This window comes from Pelecanus crispus, chromosome 5 (genome assembly GCF_030463565.1).
Source record: "Pelecanus crispus isolate bPelCri1 chromosome 5, bPelCri1.pri, whole genome shotgun sequence".
Classification (NCBI taxonomy): Eukaryota; Metazoa; Chordata; class Aves; order Pelecaniformes; family Pelecanidae; genus Pelecanus; species Pelecanus crispus.
The window spans coordinates 7,528,252-7,547,236 of record NC_134647.1 but is presented as its reverse complement, the minus strand read 5'-3'; the positions used below and the strand labels follow the sequence as shown (position 1 = coordinate 7,547,236).

General features: G+C 41.4%; 1 protein-coding gene across 1 annotated transcript in view; it reads left to right on the top strand.

Moving 5' to 3' along the window:
• Positions 1 to 18,985, top strand: part of THSD7B (thrombospondin type 1 domain containing 7B) — a 273,031-nt gene that overhangs the window by 235,676 nt on the left and 18,370 nt on the right. Inside the window, exons 15-19 of the mRNA XM_075710897.1 lie at positions 2,189 to 2,322; positions 3,072 to 3,225; positions 13,823 to 13,964; positions 15,391 to 15,506; positions 16,085 to 16,202. Of these exons, the coding sequence (XP_075567012.1) occupies positions 2,189 to 2,322; positions 3,072 to 3,225; positions 13,823 to 13,964; positions 15,391 to 15,506; positions 16,085 to 16,202 (664 nt within the window). The remainder of the gene's footprint in view (positions 1 to 2,188; positions 2,323 to 3,071; positions 3,226 to 13,822; positions 13,965 to 15,390; positions 15,507 to 16,084; positions 16,203 to 18,985) is intronic.

The following is an 18,985-nucleotide window of genomic DNA, read 5'->3' as shown; positions in this document are numbered from 1 at the left end:
GAAACTGGGAGGGGGCACAGCCAGAATAGTTGATCCAAACTGCCCCAAGGGCCATTCCATACCATATGGTGTCATGGGCAGTATAGAAACTGGGGGGGGTTGGCCGGGGAGCAGCAATCGCTGCTCGGGAACTGTCTGGGTATCGGTGGGCGGGTGGTGAGCAATTGCATTGTGCATCACTTGCTTTGGGTAGTATTATTGTTATTATCATTATTGTATTGTTATTATTATCGTTACTATTTTACTTTATTTCAATTATTAAACTGTTCTTATCTCACCCCAGGAGTGTTTCTCACTCTTACTCCTCCGATTCTCTCCCCCATCCCATCGGGGTAGGGGGAGTGAGCAAGCGGCTGCGTGGTGCTGAGCTGCTGCCTGGGGCTAAACCACGATATCAGCCTGGGAAACTTAGCCTCTACATGCACTTCATACAATACATAGTTACCTATATATCATCTAGTTAAGCCAAATACCACCGCCTTGGTGTGCAGAAATCATTCGCTGGTATCGAGTGACTGCAGTGCACTGTGATCTTTCAGAGAACTTTGTGCAGGCCCAGCAAAAGCTGGAAACGTCGCACACCTGAAAGGCTGTGGGGTGACCCCACTCGCTTGTGCAAAAAGCTTGTTGGACAAAACGTTATCTCTGTGCATGTTCCAGCCCTGCCATAGGAGTCCTAATAAATTTTGCAAGTTCTCTCATGTTATTTCTGCACAGACTGTGGAAAAGGATTTGTGCTTAATAATATGTAGGAAAACTCGTACTAATTGTACTACTGCCTTTGCCCCCTTCGTTCCCCTCCCTTTCCCCTTCCCCTGCACGAAGTGTGATGCTCTTGCTACTTCATGCCGTGCTTGCCCCCACCGGTGCTGACTTCTATTGCCCTTTCTCCTTTCCTTTCTCCTTCATGTATTTTGCACTTTTTAGCCTATCTTACTCTCTCCTCTCTGCTAAACCTATGCACAACTTTTATAAAGACCCACAGCTACGATTAGTTTCTGACGTTTGCTGTTCTTGAGGGGGTTTCCTTTAGCAAGTTATCTTCTTTTCATTGGATGTGAAGGTAATTTTCTGATGGGGCACCAGTTTTGTTTTCTGCCTGGTGTATCAGTGTCCCCGCCCCTCACCTCCAAAATGTTGCAATTAAGGTTTCTTCATTGTTGTGGCCACAACATGCATAGTCATAATCTGCTATTTTAAAATGAAGCTATAAATTATTAAACTTGTGGCTGAATTTTTTTTTGGGGGGTGGGAAGAAGGCTATTGATTAGTTATTTTAATGGTGAGAATCAAACAGTTCCACAGTAGCAAGGCCAAGGAGATTTTGGTGTGCGGAAGAAGAAATTTTAGGTGCGGTGTATTTTTTCAGGGCAGTGCATTGTGCTTCATACAAAGCAACAGAGAACACTGTATCTTCAAATCAGCTTCTGCAGACAAACTGGATTCAAAATAAATAACTTTATTCATTACTGTAATAGAACTGTTGATGCATTCATTTGTTTAAACCTGAAAATCTGCTGAAGTACTCTATCTCAGTGTGCTGCTTCTAACAACCTGAATATCCAGCACCTTTCAAAAAACGTTTATCAAGCTTTTGGCTGTATTTTTCTCTCTACACAGATACCATAGTTCAGGTGAATACACAGTCATGTTTGACTAGGAGATGTGTTAGAGATAAGTCACTTGCAGGGAAAAAAGCATTTATAGTTTTTGTGTATAAAAATGAAATTTATAGAACTCATGAAATTTCATTCTTTTATGGTAAATGACTTACAAGGATATGCTAGAAGCGAAGGTAAATGAGTGTTGATTTTAAGTTTGTGCCTACTGAAACACAAAAGGATGCAGTACATACAGTCCTGGTGAATGACATGTGATAGATTATAGTGAGAGCAGTCTGAGCAAATGAAATTGTAATGGAGTTCCTCTTCTGACTGCAGGAAATAGCTGTTATTTATCCTGTTTCCTAAGATGCTCCATGCATATTGTTGTTTATTATATGGTTAAAAATCCCTTGGCAAGTCAATAATGAATAAATGAACTTAAAGCTATTACAACACCTTTAGCATAAGGAACGTAAGCCAGGATATTTTTCAGTGTACTCTTTCCTGGTTTTGGCTGATGCATTTCTGCAGAGATGCTAACCTGGATAGTTCAAATGAACAGTTTTGATTCTTTCTCCTGGCAGGTGTACGAGGCAGTCCCATGCTACACTGAGTGCAATCAGTATTCTTGGGTAGTAGAACCATGGTCTCCGTGCAAAATCAACAGCCAACAAAATTCCCTCCACTGTGGAGAAGGAATACAAACGAGGAAAGTCAGGTGCGTGAAGACAAAAGCACAGGTACTCCAGATTAAAAAGAGCTGATACATACTTGCATAAAGCTGAAATATCTGGCCGTCTGAGAGTGAGTATGTTGCTGAGTCCAGTGTATTTCAAATAAAAAGAAACATGCGTTTATGTGCAATGGTTTACAGGAAAAGCATCTCAGAGATGCAGCCTTGTGTTACGATCAAGATGTCTTTCAGGAAGAAGGCATGATGTTTAAATTAGAATTCTTCAACCTAAATGCCATATATACATAAAGCCTCCTGAGGTGAAAAGCCTCCATGCTCTGATCTGCTAACATTTTCCCCAAGTAATGGCACTGCACACACTGGAGCGGAGTTCATTATTAGTGAGTATTCATTCCCTGGGCACGGGGAAACGCTGAGTTATTTCCAGATGTTTGGATGTTCCTAGCAGGAGCACAAAGGTTTGTTTGTGCTGGTTGTCATTTTCTGTTTGCTCATCTGTCAGCCGATCACAGTTAAAATCCCTCTGTATCAAGTTTGAAATGTTTATTTAAAGTAGTTATTGAAATCTGTGAGTAACAAAAGCATGTCATGTGTGTAGCTGGTTTTGATTTGCATTGACATGATTAATTCTACATTTTGACCAGCCGCGCTGCATACAGCGATTGTGTTACATATAGTGAGTGTCCTATATGGGGTCGAGCAGACCTGTTGGTATCCATTGCTTCTGTAGTACGCTGATGATCCTTTAATGAAAATGTCTGTTTTCTGTATAGGTGTGTGAGTGCTGCTGAGGACTACGGAGGGGAGACTGTGCCCAACGCACTGTGTAATCAGGCTGAAATCCCAGATACACTGCAGAAGTGTAGCTTGTACTGTCCCAGTGAGTGTGCGGTGTCTGACTGGGGACAGTGGAGCAAGTGTCCGCAGGTAGGCTCTCCTGCTTGTGTCTCTGTGGCAACGTTCCTCATGCGTCAGTCTTCTCTGCCCTTGAACCATTGCTTGCGATAGTTATTTCTAACAAAGTAAACTATTTTCTGGCAGAAGTCAGGGTTAATGCACCCTGCCCGTGTGGTTGAATCTGGAGATTTTTATATTTCTACAGAGCCTGAGCTATAGAAAATTAGTTAGTAAAACACATAGTTATTACTGTGACAGTTGATTCCACTAATCCTTCCACTTGGTCTGTGGGAGAGGACCCGCACAAGTACAGCGGGTGAAGGGACCAGTGTTCTAGGTGCAGTAAGGGCTGTCTGTGTTAGGAAATATTCGCAGGGGAGAGCTCTGTGAGTGATGCACAACTGCCGTAACAACCTGCTGGTAAACCGTGGTGGTGGCACTCCTCCGGACAGGTCTTAGGCCTGAGGGAATGACAGCTCTCCCTTCCCAACAGACACTATTTCTGGTCAGCATCTCCTCCTCCGCAAAACCTTGAGGGAAGATTTGAGGCAACGACAGCAGAAGATGGCAGCAAGATGCCTGAACAATTTGTCATGTCACAAAATACGCAAAACTTCGTGAATTATGCAGGGATTCAAGCCACCGCCAAGTGCTCTGTGTTTTCCTATGTGTGCAAGATGGAAAGAAGCTGCAAATTCTGTCTTGTGAAAACTCTCTGGCCTCGAAGCATATAATTTCAACCCCATTGTTTCTCTCTGATCAGTGTTGAAATAGGTGCCAGGTTTAATCTCAGGGGTTTTGTAATACACTTGCTTGATGTATTTAAGTGACAAACATATATTCATTGCCCCTATGTAAAAAGGGCCATTAGCAAAAGTCTGAGTGGTTATTGGACAGGTATTTATACTACTGCTGACACAGGTAATTTCCTTCCATAATATTTTGTGTAGTGTATCAATATACTTGGTAAGAACATGTCAAATAAAATCTTGTGTTTCATTTCCTGCATTCACCTCCTCCTGAGCAGCATAGCTTAGATGAAGTATAACACTCTTGCAACTGATACAGATGCTTGGATACCTTTCAAAGTCCCATGGTGGCTGGGCTGTTTCTTTGCCATTGACTTTTTTTTGTTTAAGAGATAGATTTTCTTCATTTTAGCATGCAGTAAACTATGCAGAGATTCTCAAGGCCATTGGGTATTTTTCAGGTGCCTTGGTGGCAGTCAGTTGGTCACAAAGGACTGCTTGATACTTTAAGCACCCTGGTATCCTTAAGACACCCTGAGTTTTTGCCTGAAGACTCCTTTTTGGCAATGACAAAGCCTCTGTAGCCCACAGAAGCAGGAAAGGGATGCCCAGAGCTTGTGGGCTGCACTCCATCAGGCAGCATAGCTCTTGGCAGTCACAGGGCCGAGTGCCACAGTCCCTGTGTCTCCTTGTACATCCTTTTGCCACGATAGATGTTAATTCATAAATGTGAGGCCATCTGCATGCCAATGCAATTAACTGAACAATATGTCTTCACAAGCTGTTCTGCAAAGCTTGTGGTTTTGTGAAACTGAGATGACTGTGTGCGGGTGGAACATGTGTTTAAATAACTCTGTTCAGATATGAGGCAATAAACAGCTTGAAGTTTTATGGACAGATAAAACCCTCCCTTTGAAGAGTTTACAGCAGTGCTGTCTCCCTTTTATAGCTACTCAGGCTATTTGTGTTGCTTTGGTTTGGAGGAAGGACCACACAGCACAGACCCTCCCAGGCTGCACATGCTTAACATCTCCAAGGCAAGTGCTGGGCTTGCCGTAAGTGCAGAATGGCTGTACCATGACGGTGGTGTATCTTCAGTGTGTGTGGGGATGGCGGTGTCATGGGGCAGGGATTGAGGGAAACGTGGTGGCCAGGAGTGAGGCATTGCCAGCACCAGGGTAATTAATGCAACCCTCCATCTCCTGAGTCGCCACTAGGAAAGGTGGTCACTGAGAATGGCCACAAGCTGGTGGATATGGTCAATGGAGTTACAAAGGCAATGGAGCCTGCGGAGGATCCCGGTTTGTCTTTAAGGGAAAGAGCTATGTGTGGTCAGTTGAGTAGCTCCACTGGTTGCAAGCAAGAGCTTGGATCTGGATCTTGCATGGATACCCTACGTGTAGACACCCAAATATAGGCGTCTTCATCTGGAGCTGAATCTCTTGTTAAGTCTTTTGGTCAGACCTGTTGTGCCTCCAGCCTGCTTGAAGTGTCTCCCCACAGAGCCCCAAAACCATATCAGTAAGTTTGCATGCGTAGAACCTCTTGCTCATTAGAACTGTCTATTTAATTGCGTTTGAGGGAATTTTGCTCAATAGCTGGTATACTCATGCACGGTTTCTGATTCATGCCAAACTGGAAGTAAATGCCTGTCTTCTGAGGATGTATAAAATGTTTTTTGAATATTCACTGAAAATCCATTTTCTAAGTATGGCTCTTTCTCTTCCCCAAGGAATCAAAAAAATTTGAAGGATCACGTCATATTGAAATGAAAAAGCAAAACTGTACATCCTGGCTGCTCTTTTTCAAGCACATTTCCATTTCATATCAAAGTAGCTGGCACTTTTTTAGCCATAGCACTCTTGTGAGGCAGCTGCCAAAGAGCATTCTGGGAAATCTTCCTGTATCGCTGGTCATGTTTGGCTTGCTGGAGATAAAAAGGATTTATGAAACTTGACAAATTCTAGTTTGTAAGAAATGAGCAACCATAATTTCAGCCTCATCTTTGCCTGAGTAGCACTGTGATTTGAGATACTTGCCTAAGATTTTGGTCAGGTGAGAATTCTTTTCCAGTCGCTTTGGTGTTCTGCTCATATTTTATAGTGTTGGTAATAAATTTGAATAACTAACTCTTATCAGCTGAATATAAAAAGGCCTTTTAGATTATCCAGTTTACCTTTTGTCAATATGTCATTGAATTCTGGATACTTTCCAGTGTATTACTTGGTTTTATCTTGTAGCAATACTCTTCCCATGTGAATTTTCCACTTTCAGGATAGTAAATGATCTTGAATCATGTTGAAATCAATGAGTCATAAAGGCGGCGACTGCTTTGTCAATAGGAAGTATTTTCTTCAATGCTGCTTTCTGCTGAAACATTGTGTCTGTTCTACCTTTTTTGGCTGCGTTTCCCTTTTGCTTTTAAATATTTGTGTTTCTAGGGTGGTCTTTTTGTAATTTCAGATGCTCCCCCAATTCTTTTATGTCTATTTTCCAATTGAACTGCAATTTTTGCATCTTGATTATAGTGCTATTTAACACTGCTACACAAAGCTAAATTTTAATATTTCCTCTAATGGCACTTTGCTGTGACCCAGAAATGCAGCTGTCTGAAATGTAATACTTCGAGGTTACTTTTGAGGTTTTGTCTCTTTACTGGATTCAAGAAACTCATAATTACTGATCTGAAGCTTCCCTATTATTCTCACATTCTCTGTTGTGAGAAGTAAATTCAAAATGGTTTTCCCTCTGATTGAAGACTGGTTTTTGGCTCATAAAGTTTTCTTCTTTGTCGCTAAGTAACATCCACGTAACTTAAATATCAAGGCTTTACAGCCATTTAAAATAACAGTTTGAAGCTTGGTAGTTAGAAGAAAAAATCATGAGCAAATTAGATTGACTTGCATTTTGCTTCACAGATTTCGCATTCGTTCCAGCTACAATAGCGTGTTCAGTCAGACATCATCACTTGATTGCTCAAAGACCTAGCTAAACAATCTGGAAACCGAAATCCTATCATCTCTGTTACATATTCAGTGATCGAATAACATGCACTACCTGTGGTGTTTCGACTTTGTATTCATCTGACTTGGAAATGTAATTAATTGACTTCAATTGAATTCATCAAAGCATTCTTAAAAAGAGTTAATATGCGAGTTGTGCTGCAAGTCCCTGAAATAATTACCTCAAATTTATTTTGTTAGCTCTCTGCTGCCGTGTGTGTAGCTGTCGCAGCCTGTGTAGCCCATCAGAGTGGCCTCCTTGTTTGCCTCATCTGTTGGCATTTCTAGCAGCTAATTCTAAGAGGTCTGAAATTAGTTAATTATAGGAGGTTACATATCTAGTGAGTGAGAACAGCTGTCTCTGTTTCAGCGAGCATTTTCCTCATGATCATTAGCGATGTACAACACTCAGGACGTGAGACAACTGAGTTGTTATTCTCTTGAATCTGCGGGGGGGGCGCATGTAATATTGCAATAACTGATCGTATTAAAAGTAGCAGCAGGCAATACAGCCGACTCTCAGGTTTTGCAGTGACTTTCATCGTACGTGCAAGTTGGAGTTGTTATGGTTTGGAAATGCTTTCCCTCCTGAGCCAACTGGAAGAGAAATTGTGGACTTGTGTAGACGCTGGGACTCACTGAAGTCTTCATCATGACTCGTACCTTTATACGTAGGTTTGGCAGAGGACCTGCAGTATGGAGACTGGATTGAAGAATGAAGCTTGCACAGAGTTGTATTTCTAGCCCAAGAGATAATTTGTTCAGGTCAAGCATGAGTATTTTGCTGGTCCAAGGCTTTTCTGGAAGAACGTACACTGCTCCTTATGCATAGCTGGGACTTGATTTTTTTTTTTTTGTAAGGCTTTATCAGAAAGTTGGTAACTGCTGTATTTTTTTAGATTCGTTGTTTTATTTTTACTCATCTTTATTTACAATCATTTTTTAAAAGGCATTGGTTATATGTGGAGACAGATAAGATTTCAGAACCTAGATGCATCTCAAAAAGAAAATTTATGCAAATGCATTTTCATTTCAAAAGACTGCTCATGTTATTGTAATTGGCTTGTTAAATTGTTATAAAACATCCACATCGGCAGAAACAGTATAATGGTTCATTGCACTGTTAAAAATAGTCAAATCCTGTTCCTGCCAACGCCTTTACCTGAGTTTGAGGTTGTATGTTTCCTTATGAATAGCCAGTTAAATATAATGTGGTCAGCTATTTATAGTGCAGCATGCATTATACAAGCTGTTTGATAAATTAAACGGCATAAAGGGCTCTCTAATGGGTTACAACCTTTGTGCTGTACAATTATGATGCATATGAAAGCCTAGATCAATGGACAGCTTTTAAAATCCATCACAAAGAAGGTGGTCTAATAGTGTGTATTACTGTGTGATATGTTAACAGCTCTTACTCTGGAACTTAGCATTTATAACCTGGCAGTTTTATTTTATTTAGTATCCTTCTCTTCCAGAACAAACTTTCTGTGCTTTGTCTGTTCTGTTATTGTCTGGAGCAAAGGCTGGGTACATCCTTTGTGTATGTTTGTGTCCCTCACTTTTTATGTTAGCTTAAAATAGTGACAAGTGGTCATGGTGAAAAATGTGATTGGCTAAAAGAAATATTAAAAAATGCAGTAGTTAATAGTGCTAAGAAGTCCTCCACTGAATCAAGTTGATGGCTTTTATAATTTCTAATTGGTCCTGTGGGAAAAACTCTGATTCATTCCTACCTTGACATTTTATGTACCTCTCATTGCTTCAGAATATTTTGTTTCTGTAGTGGTTTGTATAGTCTGGCCTACAGACCCCTGGCTCTAGCTCAACTTTTTCACACTTCATAGAAAAGGATAATGGAAATGGTGAGATTTAATACAATAAAGTAGGCTGAGACAGTATAGTCGTACATGTAAAGAAACTTAGCTGTGTCTGTGTATGAGGTCCTATTGCTGTAGGCTCTTAATGTGCAACCTGAGTTAGGTCCCTCTTATTATTTCCATGCAGAAATTAATTCCATTCCTATCACCGATAGGAAAGGAAACACATGCCTGAATTACACACCCTGTTGCTTACAGTCATCAAGAAGGAATCTGGACAAAATCCAACAAACAACATAGTCTGTAAAACTTAACTGCCAAACTGAGTTGGCATCTGACCTTGAAGGTACATAGAGTTCTCCAGGCCTCTGACCTTCTACCTCCATGCATCACAGCTACCTCCATTTCTTAGGACTTGTTTCCTCTTTTATGTTTATGGCCAATTGGCACCCCTATTCATCATCCTTCTTTGATCCATAAACCTTTAATCTATTTCTAGCCTGGGTGGTGTCAGAAGTGGGTTTCAGTTGTCCAGAACAGAAGCAGAAATTGGACAAAGGTTTTCCACTTGCTAAGCGGATACTAAACTCTGATGGTCCCCAGGCTGCAGCAAAAATGACTTGTCCTTCTTGGCAGCACCAGGCCTCTGGCAGAGCAGAGCCTTAGTTCCTGGAAAGATCAGGTGAAGGTGCCGAGTCTCCAGAGTTGCTCTCATTGCAGTTTGCTGGAGATGTCCCTGAGCTGAGACCCAAGCACGAGGCTGAATTGCACCCCATCTTCCTTTTCGCTTTCCTCTACATGGGGTCTGTGGAAGAGTTGCTCGATCTGGACCCCGGCATGGATCAGTGAGCTCTGTGCATGTGAAGAGCTTCAGCACCTGCATGGGGTTCTGCAGTGCGCTCAGTTCAGCCGTCACCTGGCTTTGACACTGCCTAAATCTATCTTAATAAATCATTGCAATCTAAGTCTATCACCTTGACTTTCAAATGCTGCGTAAGGAGATTTGCTGTTGTGCCCAATTCTACCGCATTGTTACATACCACATTCTCCGACTACGGAAACTAGTTACGGGATTTGTAACGACAGGCATAAAAATAAGTAACTTGACCATAAAGAGATGATCTCAAAAATACAAGTCAAAGTTAAACTCCCACTACTGAGCGCTTCTGTTGTATGTACCAGCCTTTCTCGTAACAGTGTCGTTGGGTGCACCTTTTCCTCTTCCCTTGTGCTTCCACTGTAGAAAAAGTGCTGGCTAATGCTGAGCACAAGCCAGTTGTGATTACCTTACAGGAGGTAATGGCTGCCTTAATGTAAAAATAATTAAAAAAAAGCTTAATCTATGATCAGTGAAAGTAGTAGTTATTAATAGAACAGTAGGAAGTAAAATAATGTCTTTGAAAGTATAGCATCCACTTAGTGGGAAGAGAGGAGTTGTAAATGAAGATACTCAGTAAAGGATTGCTGAATCACACTGGGTTTTATTTATTTAAAACCCCCCAAATTGCAGATTCATATGTGCTTGTGGTAAGAAACTTGGATTACTAGTGGGATAGAGCAAATCTAGTCTTGATCCATGTATCTGAATGGCACCTTCACTATTTCATATGGAAGAGTATTTGAACAGTCAGGTTGGTTTTGTCATTTTCTTAATTTGTGAGAATATTCAGAATCAGCCCCTTCTGTAATCTTGCCCAAATCTTAATTAATTCTGTGATAATTTCTTACTTTAATTACTCAGGTAGTATTTCTTTCTTTTGCTGACTTTTCTATAAATTACTGACTGCGGTTTCTGCCCTACCTCCTAAAAATGTAATTTGCCATTGATGGTGATTGGGATTGTTTTTTCTCTCAGTATTTTTTGAGACCCAAATTCAGGACTAGGTACATACCATTGGTAGTGATGGCAGTGGTGACAATGGTGACATAATATCTTCCTCCTGCTATGCAGCTTACACACTTCTCTCCATTGTTGCTTGTTAATAACCTCAGCATCTCCCCACTGGAAAAAATCCCTCTTCTTTAACTTGCACCATTTGCATCCCCTAATGACTTTGAGTCTGCCAAGCGATTCCTCAACCTTTGCCACATAGTAAATATTTAATTTTTCCAGCCTGGCATTTTGGAGGGGTCCTGCTGGAGTTGTACACCCAAGCCCATTGAGATTCCAGGGTAGCTGGATTCTCAGCTCAGTCTTGCTCCTTTGAAAATCCCAACTTTCATCTTTTTCTTCACAAGGCATTCCCTCCTGCCGCTTGTTCAGTTCCATATATATTTGGCTCAATTTTTTACATAGTTAACTTGAAAGACTAAGGCCAGAAAATCAATTATAAACCTAAATTGACTTCTCAATTGACGTAAAGAGAAATTCAACAAATAATATTACAGGATATTAGTTACAGTTTGCCGACTTTGAATTTTTGCATGTTTCCCATGTACTCAGATTGATTAAATGAAGACTTTTCCTACAGAGATTCTTTATTATTCAAAACTAGTAAAAGTGGGGAGCTTGTTGCATCAGCTCTGGCTTCTGAACAACACGGCCCATCAGCGCAGTGAGAATGCCAGCCTCAGACCTGCAGTAAACCGGTCGTTTATTTGCATCTTGGCAAACACAAGATAGACTTCGACCTGTTTGAGTCACAGCTGTTAAACTGGTCTGCTACCCACCAGGAGAGAGGGACCCACCATTGGACCTACCATCTGAGAGGGAGAATGGTCCTGCTAGCCAGGAAGTCTGGGTGGCTGAGCCGCGTCAGTGCCCTGTAATTGAGCACAACGGGGTGCACGCTAGATGGGGAGAAAAATACTATTGTATTAAAAGAAGTTACTTATCTACAAATGACGCATATTTTCTGTCTGCAGGTTCTTATTTTGAAGGGAGCAAAAGCAGGTATTTCTGAGATGGCACAGACTTCACTTCTTTCGCAGCATTAATTGATTTTTTTTTTTCCCTTTGGTAACATAATGCAGAGAAACATTAATTAGGAATAGCTACTGAGATACCTTCTTTGATTTTTTTTTTGTTTTATTTGTTTTGTTTTACCGGCAAATCATTTAAGTTATTAGTATTACTTGTGAGGATGAGCAATCGGATTAGTTGTGGAAAAGGCAGTGAAGTATTGATAAACACTTTGCATAGGTTTAATTTTCAGATAATTCAGAGTAATTCGTTATTTTAGATGACCATGGATATTCAAATAAGAATACCATTTAAAATTATTTGACAAGGTGTGTGTCAACAATAAGAATATAATATAATTTTCTTCACATAGTGTAAACGTAAGGAAAATAGGACCTGACAATGTATTTTAAGGCCAGACCAGACTTTTTTCCTGTTTGTCCTGATATTTATTCTGTTTAGTTATGCTATCATCTGTGCAAGCAATCCAGTTTACAGCGGTCTGAGATCTAGATTTATGCTGCAATGCCATTACATTTCTCTTTAATATTCACAATACAGGAATTATCCATACTTTCACTCATGCAGGGTTCAGTGTTTGCAGGCAGTTCATTGCATGATAATAAGCCTGTGGTTTTAAACTGTTGGTTATTTTTTTAATTAAAGTATGCTGTAGAAAAATCATGTTTTAAATTCCCAAGCATTTATGAAAATTTATTTCTGCATGCATTGTTTTTTTGGTTTTCTTTGCTGTTCCTGAGCAATCTTTAGTCCGAATGAGAGACTGTTAGGAATTAAATAGGTCATCTTGTTCAGTAAATGGCTGTGAATACCTTTCATAGGGATTTATTTCCATTAGGTTTCTGCGACCACTTCCACGCACCCATTCCTGCTGTACTGGATTGCAGGAAAATTCTGCTGAGTTTCAGTGGGTCAGAGCCCCTACCCTTGGGGCTGCTTTTCGGTCTCAGTCTTGCAGCCAAAATGGCTATTACATATTCCCATAATCACCCTGGCTTCAGAATAAGCTTAATTAGACTTTTTTTTGTGATTTTTGTGATTTGAGACAAAGCAGCAATCCTTAGTGCTCTTCACCACTGATTAGTCTTGCCCAATGTCACAGGTGTTTAACCTTTGGCACTGCGACTCCTTCCTCCTGAAATAGTTCCCCTTGGCATGAGACATGGGTGGGACAGACGGGGTGGGAACACCGGCAGCAGCACTGCATTCCCCATGGCCCAGACAGTGCTTATGCTATATCCCTGAATTAAGTAAACCAAGCGAAAAACTTAAGAAATGCTTGGCAGAGCTGGGCAACACCTCTGTGTGACATCCAAAGAGAAGAGCTCTCTGCAGAGGAGGGGTAAGCAGGAGGGGATTTGTGGGGATGAACAGATGCTTTCTGCTACGTAAAGGGGATGTTTTGTGGAAGGCAGAAAAAAATTAGTCACTGTTGCTAAGTCTGCAGCTGAAATGCAAAGCAAAAGAGCCCTGTGCCACAGTGCTAAGAGAGTGAGGATGGGCAGCTGCTAAAAACAAACAATTTTTGTGCCCGAACACAAATGAAGCCGGCCTCAGTTGGTTCATATTCACATGAAAATGTAAAGAAGCAAATCCTGGTTTATGGGCAGTTGGATATCAGTATTTGTATCACATACTTTGAAAAGTTACCCCATCTTCTTGTCAGCATCATAACTGATGCGCAATTACAGATGTCCTTCCTAGAAATGAAAGCTTTGCTGTAACATTAGTTATTACTTAAAAATGCATTAATTGTGCCAGAAATCCTGTCCCATTATTCAGTACTATGGCATTTTACTAGAAGTCTTGGGAAGAGGTGGAAAGTAGAGCACAGCAAAATGGCACAGTCTTTATCCCATTGTCCTCAAGGATCCTTACAAAAAGTTATGGAAATAAATAGTGTAGGAGTGCCTAAAAAAGCCAGATCAGGGTGGACAAAAGATGACTTTTAATTATACTGGATTCTTACCTTTGAACCACTTTTCCTTCATATGCTTTTAAGTATCTTTAGAACAGAAGCATGATTGTGTCGTACCTTGGTACGACTGTGGACATGCATGTAACAACCCCAGGCGGTCGGTGTCTGTGTGATTTACTAGGGTCTCTTGTACTGTTCATCACTTTTATATATAGGTGTGTGATCCGAATGTTATGCAAACCCGAACTCGACAAGTGCTAAGGTCTTCTGTCAATACGAAGCCCTGCCCTGAAGATTCACAAATGAAGCCATGTATTCTTAACCAGAATTGCTTCCAATATCAGTACAACCTAACAGGTAAGTCTAACTTTCCAATATACTCTTAGCAGGAAATGACACCAATTACAACATATATTAAATGTTTGTTCTTCTTTTCCAAATACCTTTGCATAAAATATTCAGCTCCTTAAAGGCTTTCTCCAGTCATGTCTTTAGTTATGTTTGCTTGTGGTGTTGGTTAAAGCCTTGACATTAAAGGAGTTATGTGTAGACATCACTGATTTCACTGAAGTTAATCACATGCCTCCATTTTTTTTTTGTCCACAGGTTAGTGGACAAATGCACAATTTTTAATTGAGGTTGTCATTGTAGGTACACTGGAAATAAAACAGGTTAAATGGGATCTCTTCTTTTTGGTGGGTTCTCAACAGAATTAATTACAAAATTCCAGTGAAAAGAGTGTCATCTGTGTGATTCCAGTGAAGCCAATAATACGAGCAAAGTCTGGTTTGAAGGCAAATATGGGTTATATGGGTGGGCATAGGATATTTGGAGCAAAATGCATTATTTAGGACCTTAGATGCAATTAGATCTGTTGCAAACAAACTAACCAAAAAAAAAAAAAAAAGACAAAATTCCTTTTGCTTTGACCAGCTCGGATAAATGAGAAAGGCAGAGAGAGAAGAGATCTAAGAGGAGTTTGGAGGCTGGTGGGAAGAGGGAACAAAGCAGGGGAAAATGTTATATCTGAATATAAACTCAGCCAGTTTAAAATAAAAGCCCTAGAAATGTACAGGCAGCCTTTTTTATCATCACATTTCAAAAATGCAGAACATTTATGTGTTCATGTTTATCAGATGTGGAAGACACAAAGTAATAGGTTTTCTTCTCATATGCTTCCTATTTGTTGGTGGTGTATGACAATTTTCGTTGCTTGTGTTACGCTTTTTTGTTTATTTTAAATGGTGTTTTAAGGCTTATTTTAGTTTAGTTGTATTCTGACCATCATAATTTCAGACAAGTAGTAAGATATGAATTTTCTCCTACTAGAAATACTGTTTTTATTTCACAAGTATTAAAGCTTCGTTTTAAATAATGGAAAGCTTTGCCTTGAGTCAAGAAATATGTTAAACCAGAGATACCCTTCAGAAACTTCCCCAGCTACTTTATCAAAGTGAAATTTTACTTCAGACAATACAGTCTTGTAAGCATGCCAGCTGGGTTGAACTGATACACTTTATCAGTATTTAACAGTTTTCTGTGTGCTCTGAGGTACCGGTTTTGTTAAGGGGATATCTGAGTGTAAAGTAAGGAGTTTCTCCTCCTAGACTTGCTCGCTCTTAAGAGCAAGTTTCTTTTGTGTGGGTTGTTCCCGAGTTTGGGATGCCCTGATGCGGGGAAGCACTGCGTTAGGGGAAGGTAACCCGCATGTTGAGTAGAAGGATGTGAAAACAGAACGACGGCCGTGTCCGGCTGCGCTGCATCCTTTGCTTTGTGTCTGCAGGCTGGAGCGGATGCCAGCTGGGCGCCAACGCTACCTGCGGGCTCGGGGAACGGCATCGCCTCCTGAGCTGCCGGCGCAGCGACGGGGCCGCGGTCAGCGTGCAGCTCTGCCAGCGGGTGAGGATGGCGCACGCGTGCGCGTGGGGCAGGGAAAGGTCCGGAGGTTCATTTTGTTTCTAGAAAGCTGGTGGCTTCTGATCCGCACCAAGGCACTGTCTGTAGATAGTGGAGAAGTTGCGTACGGTGCTGGGAGCGCAGCAGTTGGGTGCTTTGGGGAACAAAAGCATCTCCGGGGTGTTAGTGGGTGGTATCACTGCTTGACTCAAACGGGAGGTTTTGGGGTTGGAGTAGCACAGATGGGGCACAGCTATAGACCTTGCACCATGGCTCCAACAAAGCTGGCCACCAGCGAGATTGTGCCCTACCAGAAGTTTGGGATTGTCCTTTCAGAGTAAGACCCAAATACTGAAGGACTCCTAGACCCAAACACTGAAGGACTCGTAGACATGAAATGCTTCAACACTGGAACTGCTTTCACAACTGCACCCTCGGGAAAACTCCCTGTCAGCAACAACATTGGCATCCCACTGGAGTCGCTGCCCATTTTCGGTTTCCTGACTTGGTGCCCAGCCGTGGCAGGAGGTGGCCGGGGGGCCTGGGGAGGCTGACGCCTGTGTCTCCTTGTCATCTCACAGCTTCGCCTGGAGAAGCCCGTGCAGACGAGCAGTCGGTGCGCGGTGGGGTGCGCGGTGGACTGCCGGCTCTCGGCGTGGTCAGCCTGGTCGCAGTGCTCCCACACGTGTGGTGCCGGCGGTGAGTGCCCCCCTGCCCCCTTGCCCCCCTGTGCCTCAGCAATGCAGTGCGGACACGACCCCCGGTCCCAGAAGGGCTTACACAGCCCCCAAATAGGGGTACAGAGCACGGGGATTGCCCCGAGCCGCACCACACCCTTTGGAGGTGATTTTTGGATGCTCTCGAGGTCCTGAGGTGTTGGATATTTTGAACAAAGCAGGCTACTTTCAAAGTACTCGAAAGTGAAAAAAGCAATTTAGGAAACCAAGTGGACAGGTGCCTGGGGGATTATTTTATTAATTAATTCAAACTCACAGAATTCAGTCATAGGAAACATTAACCCCAGAGACAGGAGGAGTACATAGAGCTAGCAAAGACCTGGGGAGAGTTACAGGATCCTTAAGAAATGGATAAATAGCTAAATACAAATCCTCTGGTGAAGTTGCTTTTAGTAACATAATTACATCCCATTGAAGAAAAACCACTAAGGCTATTTTTCATCATTTAGCATATGCCTGTCTCCATCTTATATCCACAGGTCCCTTAATACTTGTATGACTCCAGTAACTTCAGCGAGGTTTTCTATAGCCAGTAATGCTCACCAGCATACAAAAAGTGAAAGGTTTAGGACCTTTTTTTTAACTTTATATGATTTAAAAACCCCTTTGAGTATTGACATGAGGAAAGCTTTTATTCAAAGTAAGCTCATGACATTATTTCCCAGGCTTCTGATGTGCATTGGATATACAGCTAATGGTCTTTAAGATTCAAGAGCCATAATATATATTTGAATCAAATTCACTTAAGGTCAAAAAGAAAAAAGCTCTTAACTTCCATAAAGTGATTCCTACAGATGGATTTCGGAGATCAAAGCATGTTACAGAAAAAGCTTAATATTTGGATTAGTGGTGTTCTTTCTTTGCTGAACTTTTAGCCCTTTTGTAAAGTAGTGCTTTCTTAACAGAAATGAATAATTCATAGACAGTGTTTTAACAACAACACACTAGGAATACTATTAATTCCAAATTTTATTTTTTCTTCAAAATCCATTTTGGAGTGTTAATGCTGATGTTGCTGAACGGGCTTAAATTATTTTTTTGAGTGTTCAATCACTTACTAAAATAAACAGAGCTACGTGTGCAAAAGCAAGTTGTAACTTCTTTATGGCTTTTAGCGTGCTAAAGGAGCAGCTCATCCTATATAATGCCTGAAGGTTTTTTTGTCCTGAGCTCTTACACTGCATAGTCTGCAAAGGGATGTGCTCGAGTAAAGGTATGTCTTGTATTTTGCTCCTGATCCTGAAATGCTTATGTAAATCCTAAAGACTGGTTAAAGAGCTGATGGTTCCCAATGCATGTAAGGAGCAACCAGTTACTTCATGTCCTCAGTCAGAGCTGGGCTTCTGCAGAAGAAAACTGGAAACATCCGTGCCCTGCTGAAGCAGACCTCAGCTCTTCCTGGGAGTGTCCCGCTGTAGGTCCCAAACCTCACTAAGGCTACTTGAACCACACAATCAAGCCCAAGCTCAGCTCAGTCTATGGGTCATCTTCTGGTCCTCAAAGATCATAACTCTGTTATGCTGCTAGCCGGAGAGCTGGCTCATACAGTTCAGGACATAGACGTGTACAATTTAAAAGCTGGAGATACTGTTTTGTGAACCTACGGCAGCTAAGCAGCTGGGAAAGTCTTAAAAATTGTATTATAAGGAAGCCAAGTTTTGCTCAGTCCTCCTCTATCATTTGAACAGCTTTGCAGGAACCCAAGAGTCTTCTGAATCTCATCCCAAAGCAGGAGCGTCCATGAAAAAAGTACTTTGTACCCAAGTTATGCAGAGCACATGGTTTATTTTACTGCAGCCCCAGTCCTGGTCTGAGTTTTGCTGCAGCGATCATCAAGCATGGAGCTACGCTGATATCAAACATCCGTGATGGAGGGACCTTGGCACCAGTCCTGCAGCTGTGTCCTTTGTGTGCTTCCAACAGCAGAAACACCGTCATTTCAGCTTCTTCACTGAGTTCCAGTTGGTTATAAATACTGCTTGATGACGGTATTAACAGAGAAGACATTAATTATGTGCTCATCTACAGGTGGTACTTTACAGATGAATACAGTGAGCGTTTTCTACCTGAAGGTTCATAGACTGCAAAACCTTTGAAATCATCATGAGTTTCTCACAGGCATTTGTGAGAGTAGGATGAAGCCTCAAATTAGACACAGAAAACCAACGGATGACAATAAACGAGCTGTGGGAATTGTCTGTAGGAAACACTGATTCAGCTTCACTTTGCCAAATATGTAATTGCCCACTATTTGATAAAGCTAAAATGTAGGACTTAGAGGCACAGTTCACAGCAAATCAGTTGTATGCACCGTTACTGGCTCTGCTCACAATATTCTGCTTCTCTGGCTTTTCTTGGAGAGCGTGTGAAGGGCCTGCTGAAGTACCATAAACAACTTCAAAGAGAAACATAATTTAAATATCATTCAGAGCAAAATTTAGTGTTGCTGGATTTACGTTTTCATGTGTTTCTTAACTCAAGCATTGTTGCTAACATTTTTGTTCTGTCCATCTCTTCCAGTAATGGTTTGCTGTGATATATTTTAATGGATGGTACCTTTCTCCTGCTCAGGTTTTATTTTATGGAACAATGCGTTTAAACATGAAGTGATGCTGCTGTGTATGTGGCACTGACAGCTAATATGGTTCGGGTACACAGCAGCCAAAGGCGAATATATTGATTTTTATAAATGATGATGAGTAAAGTAGATCTCTCTTTCCTGCCTGTGCTGAGCCTACGGAGATG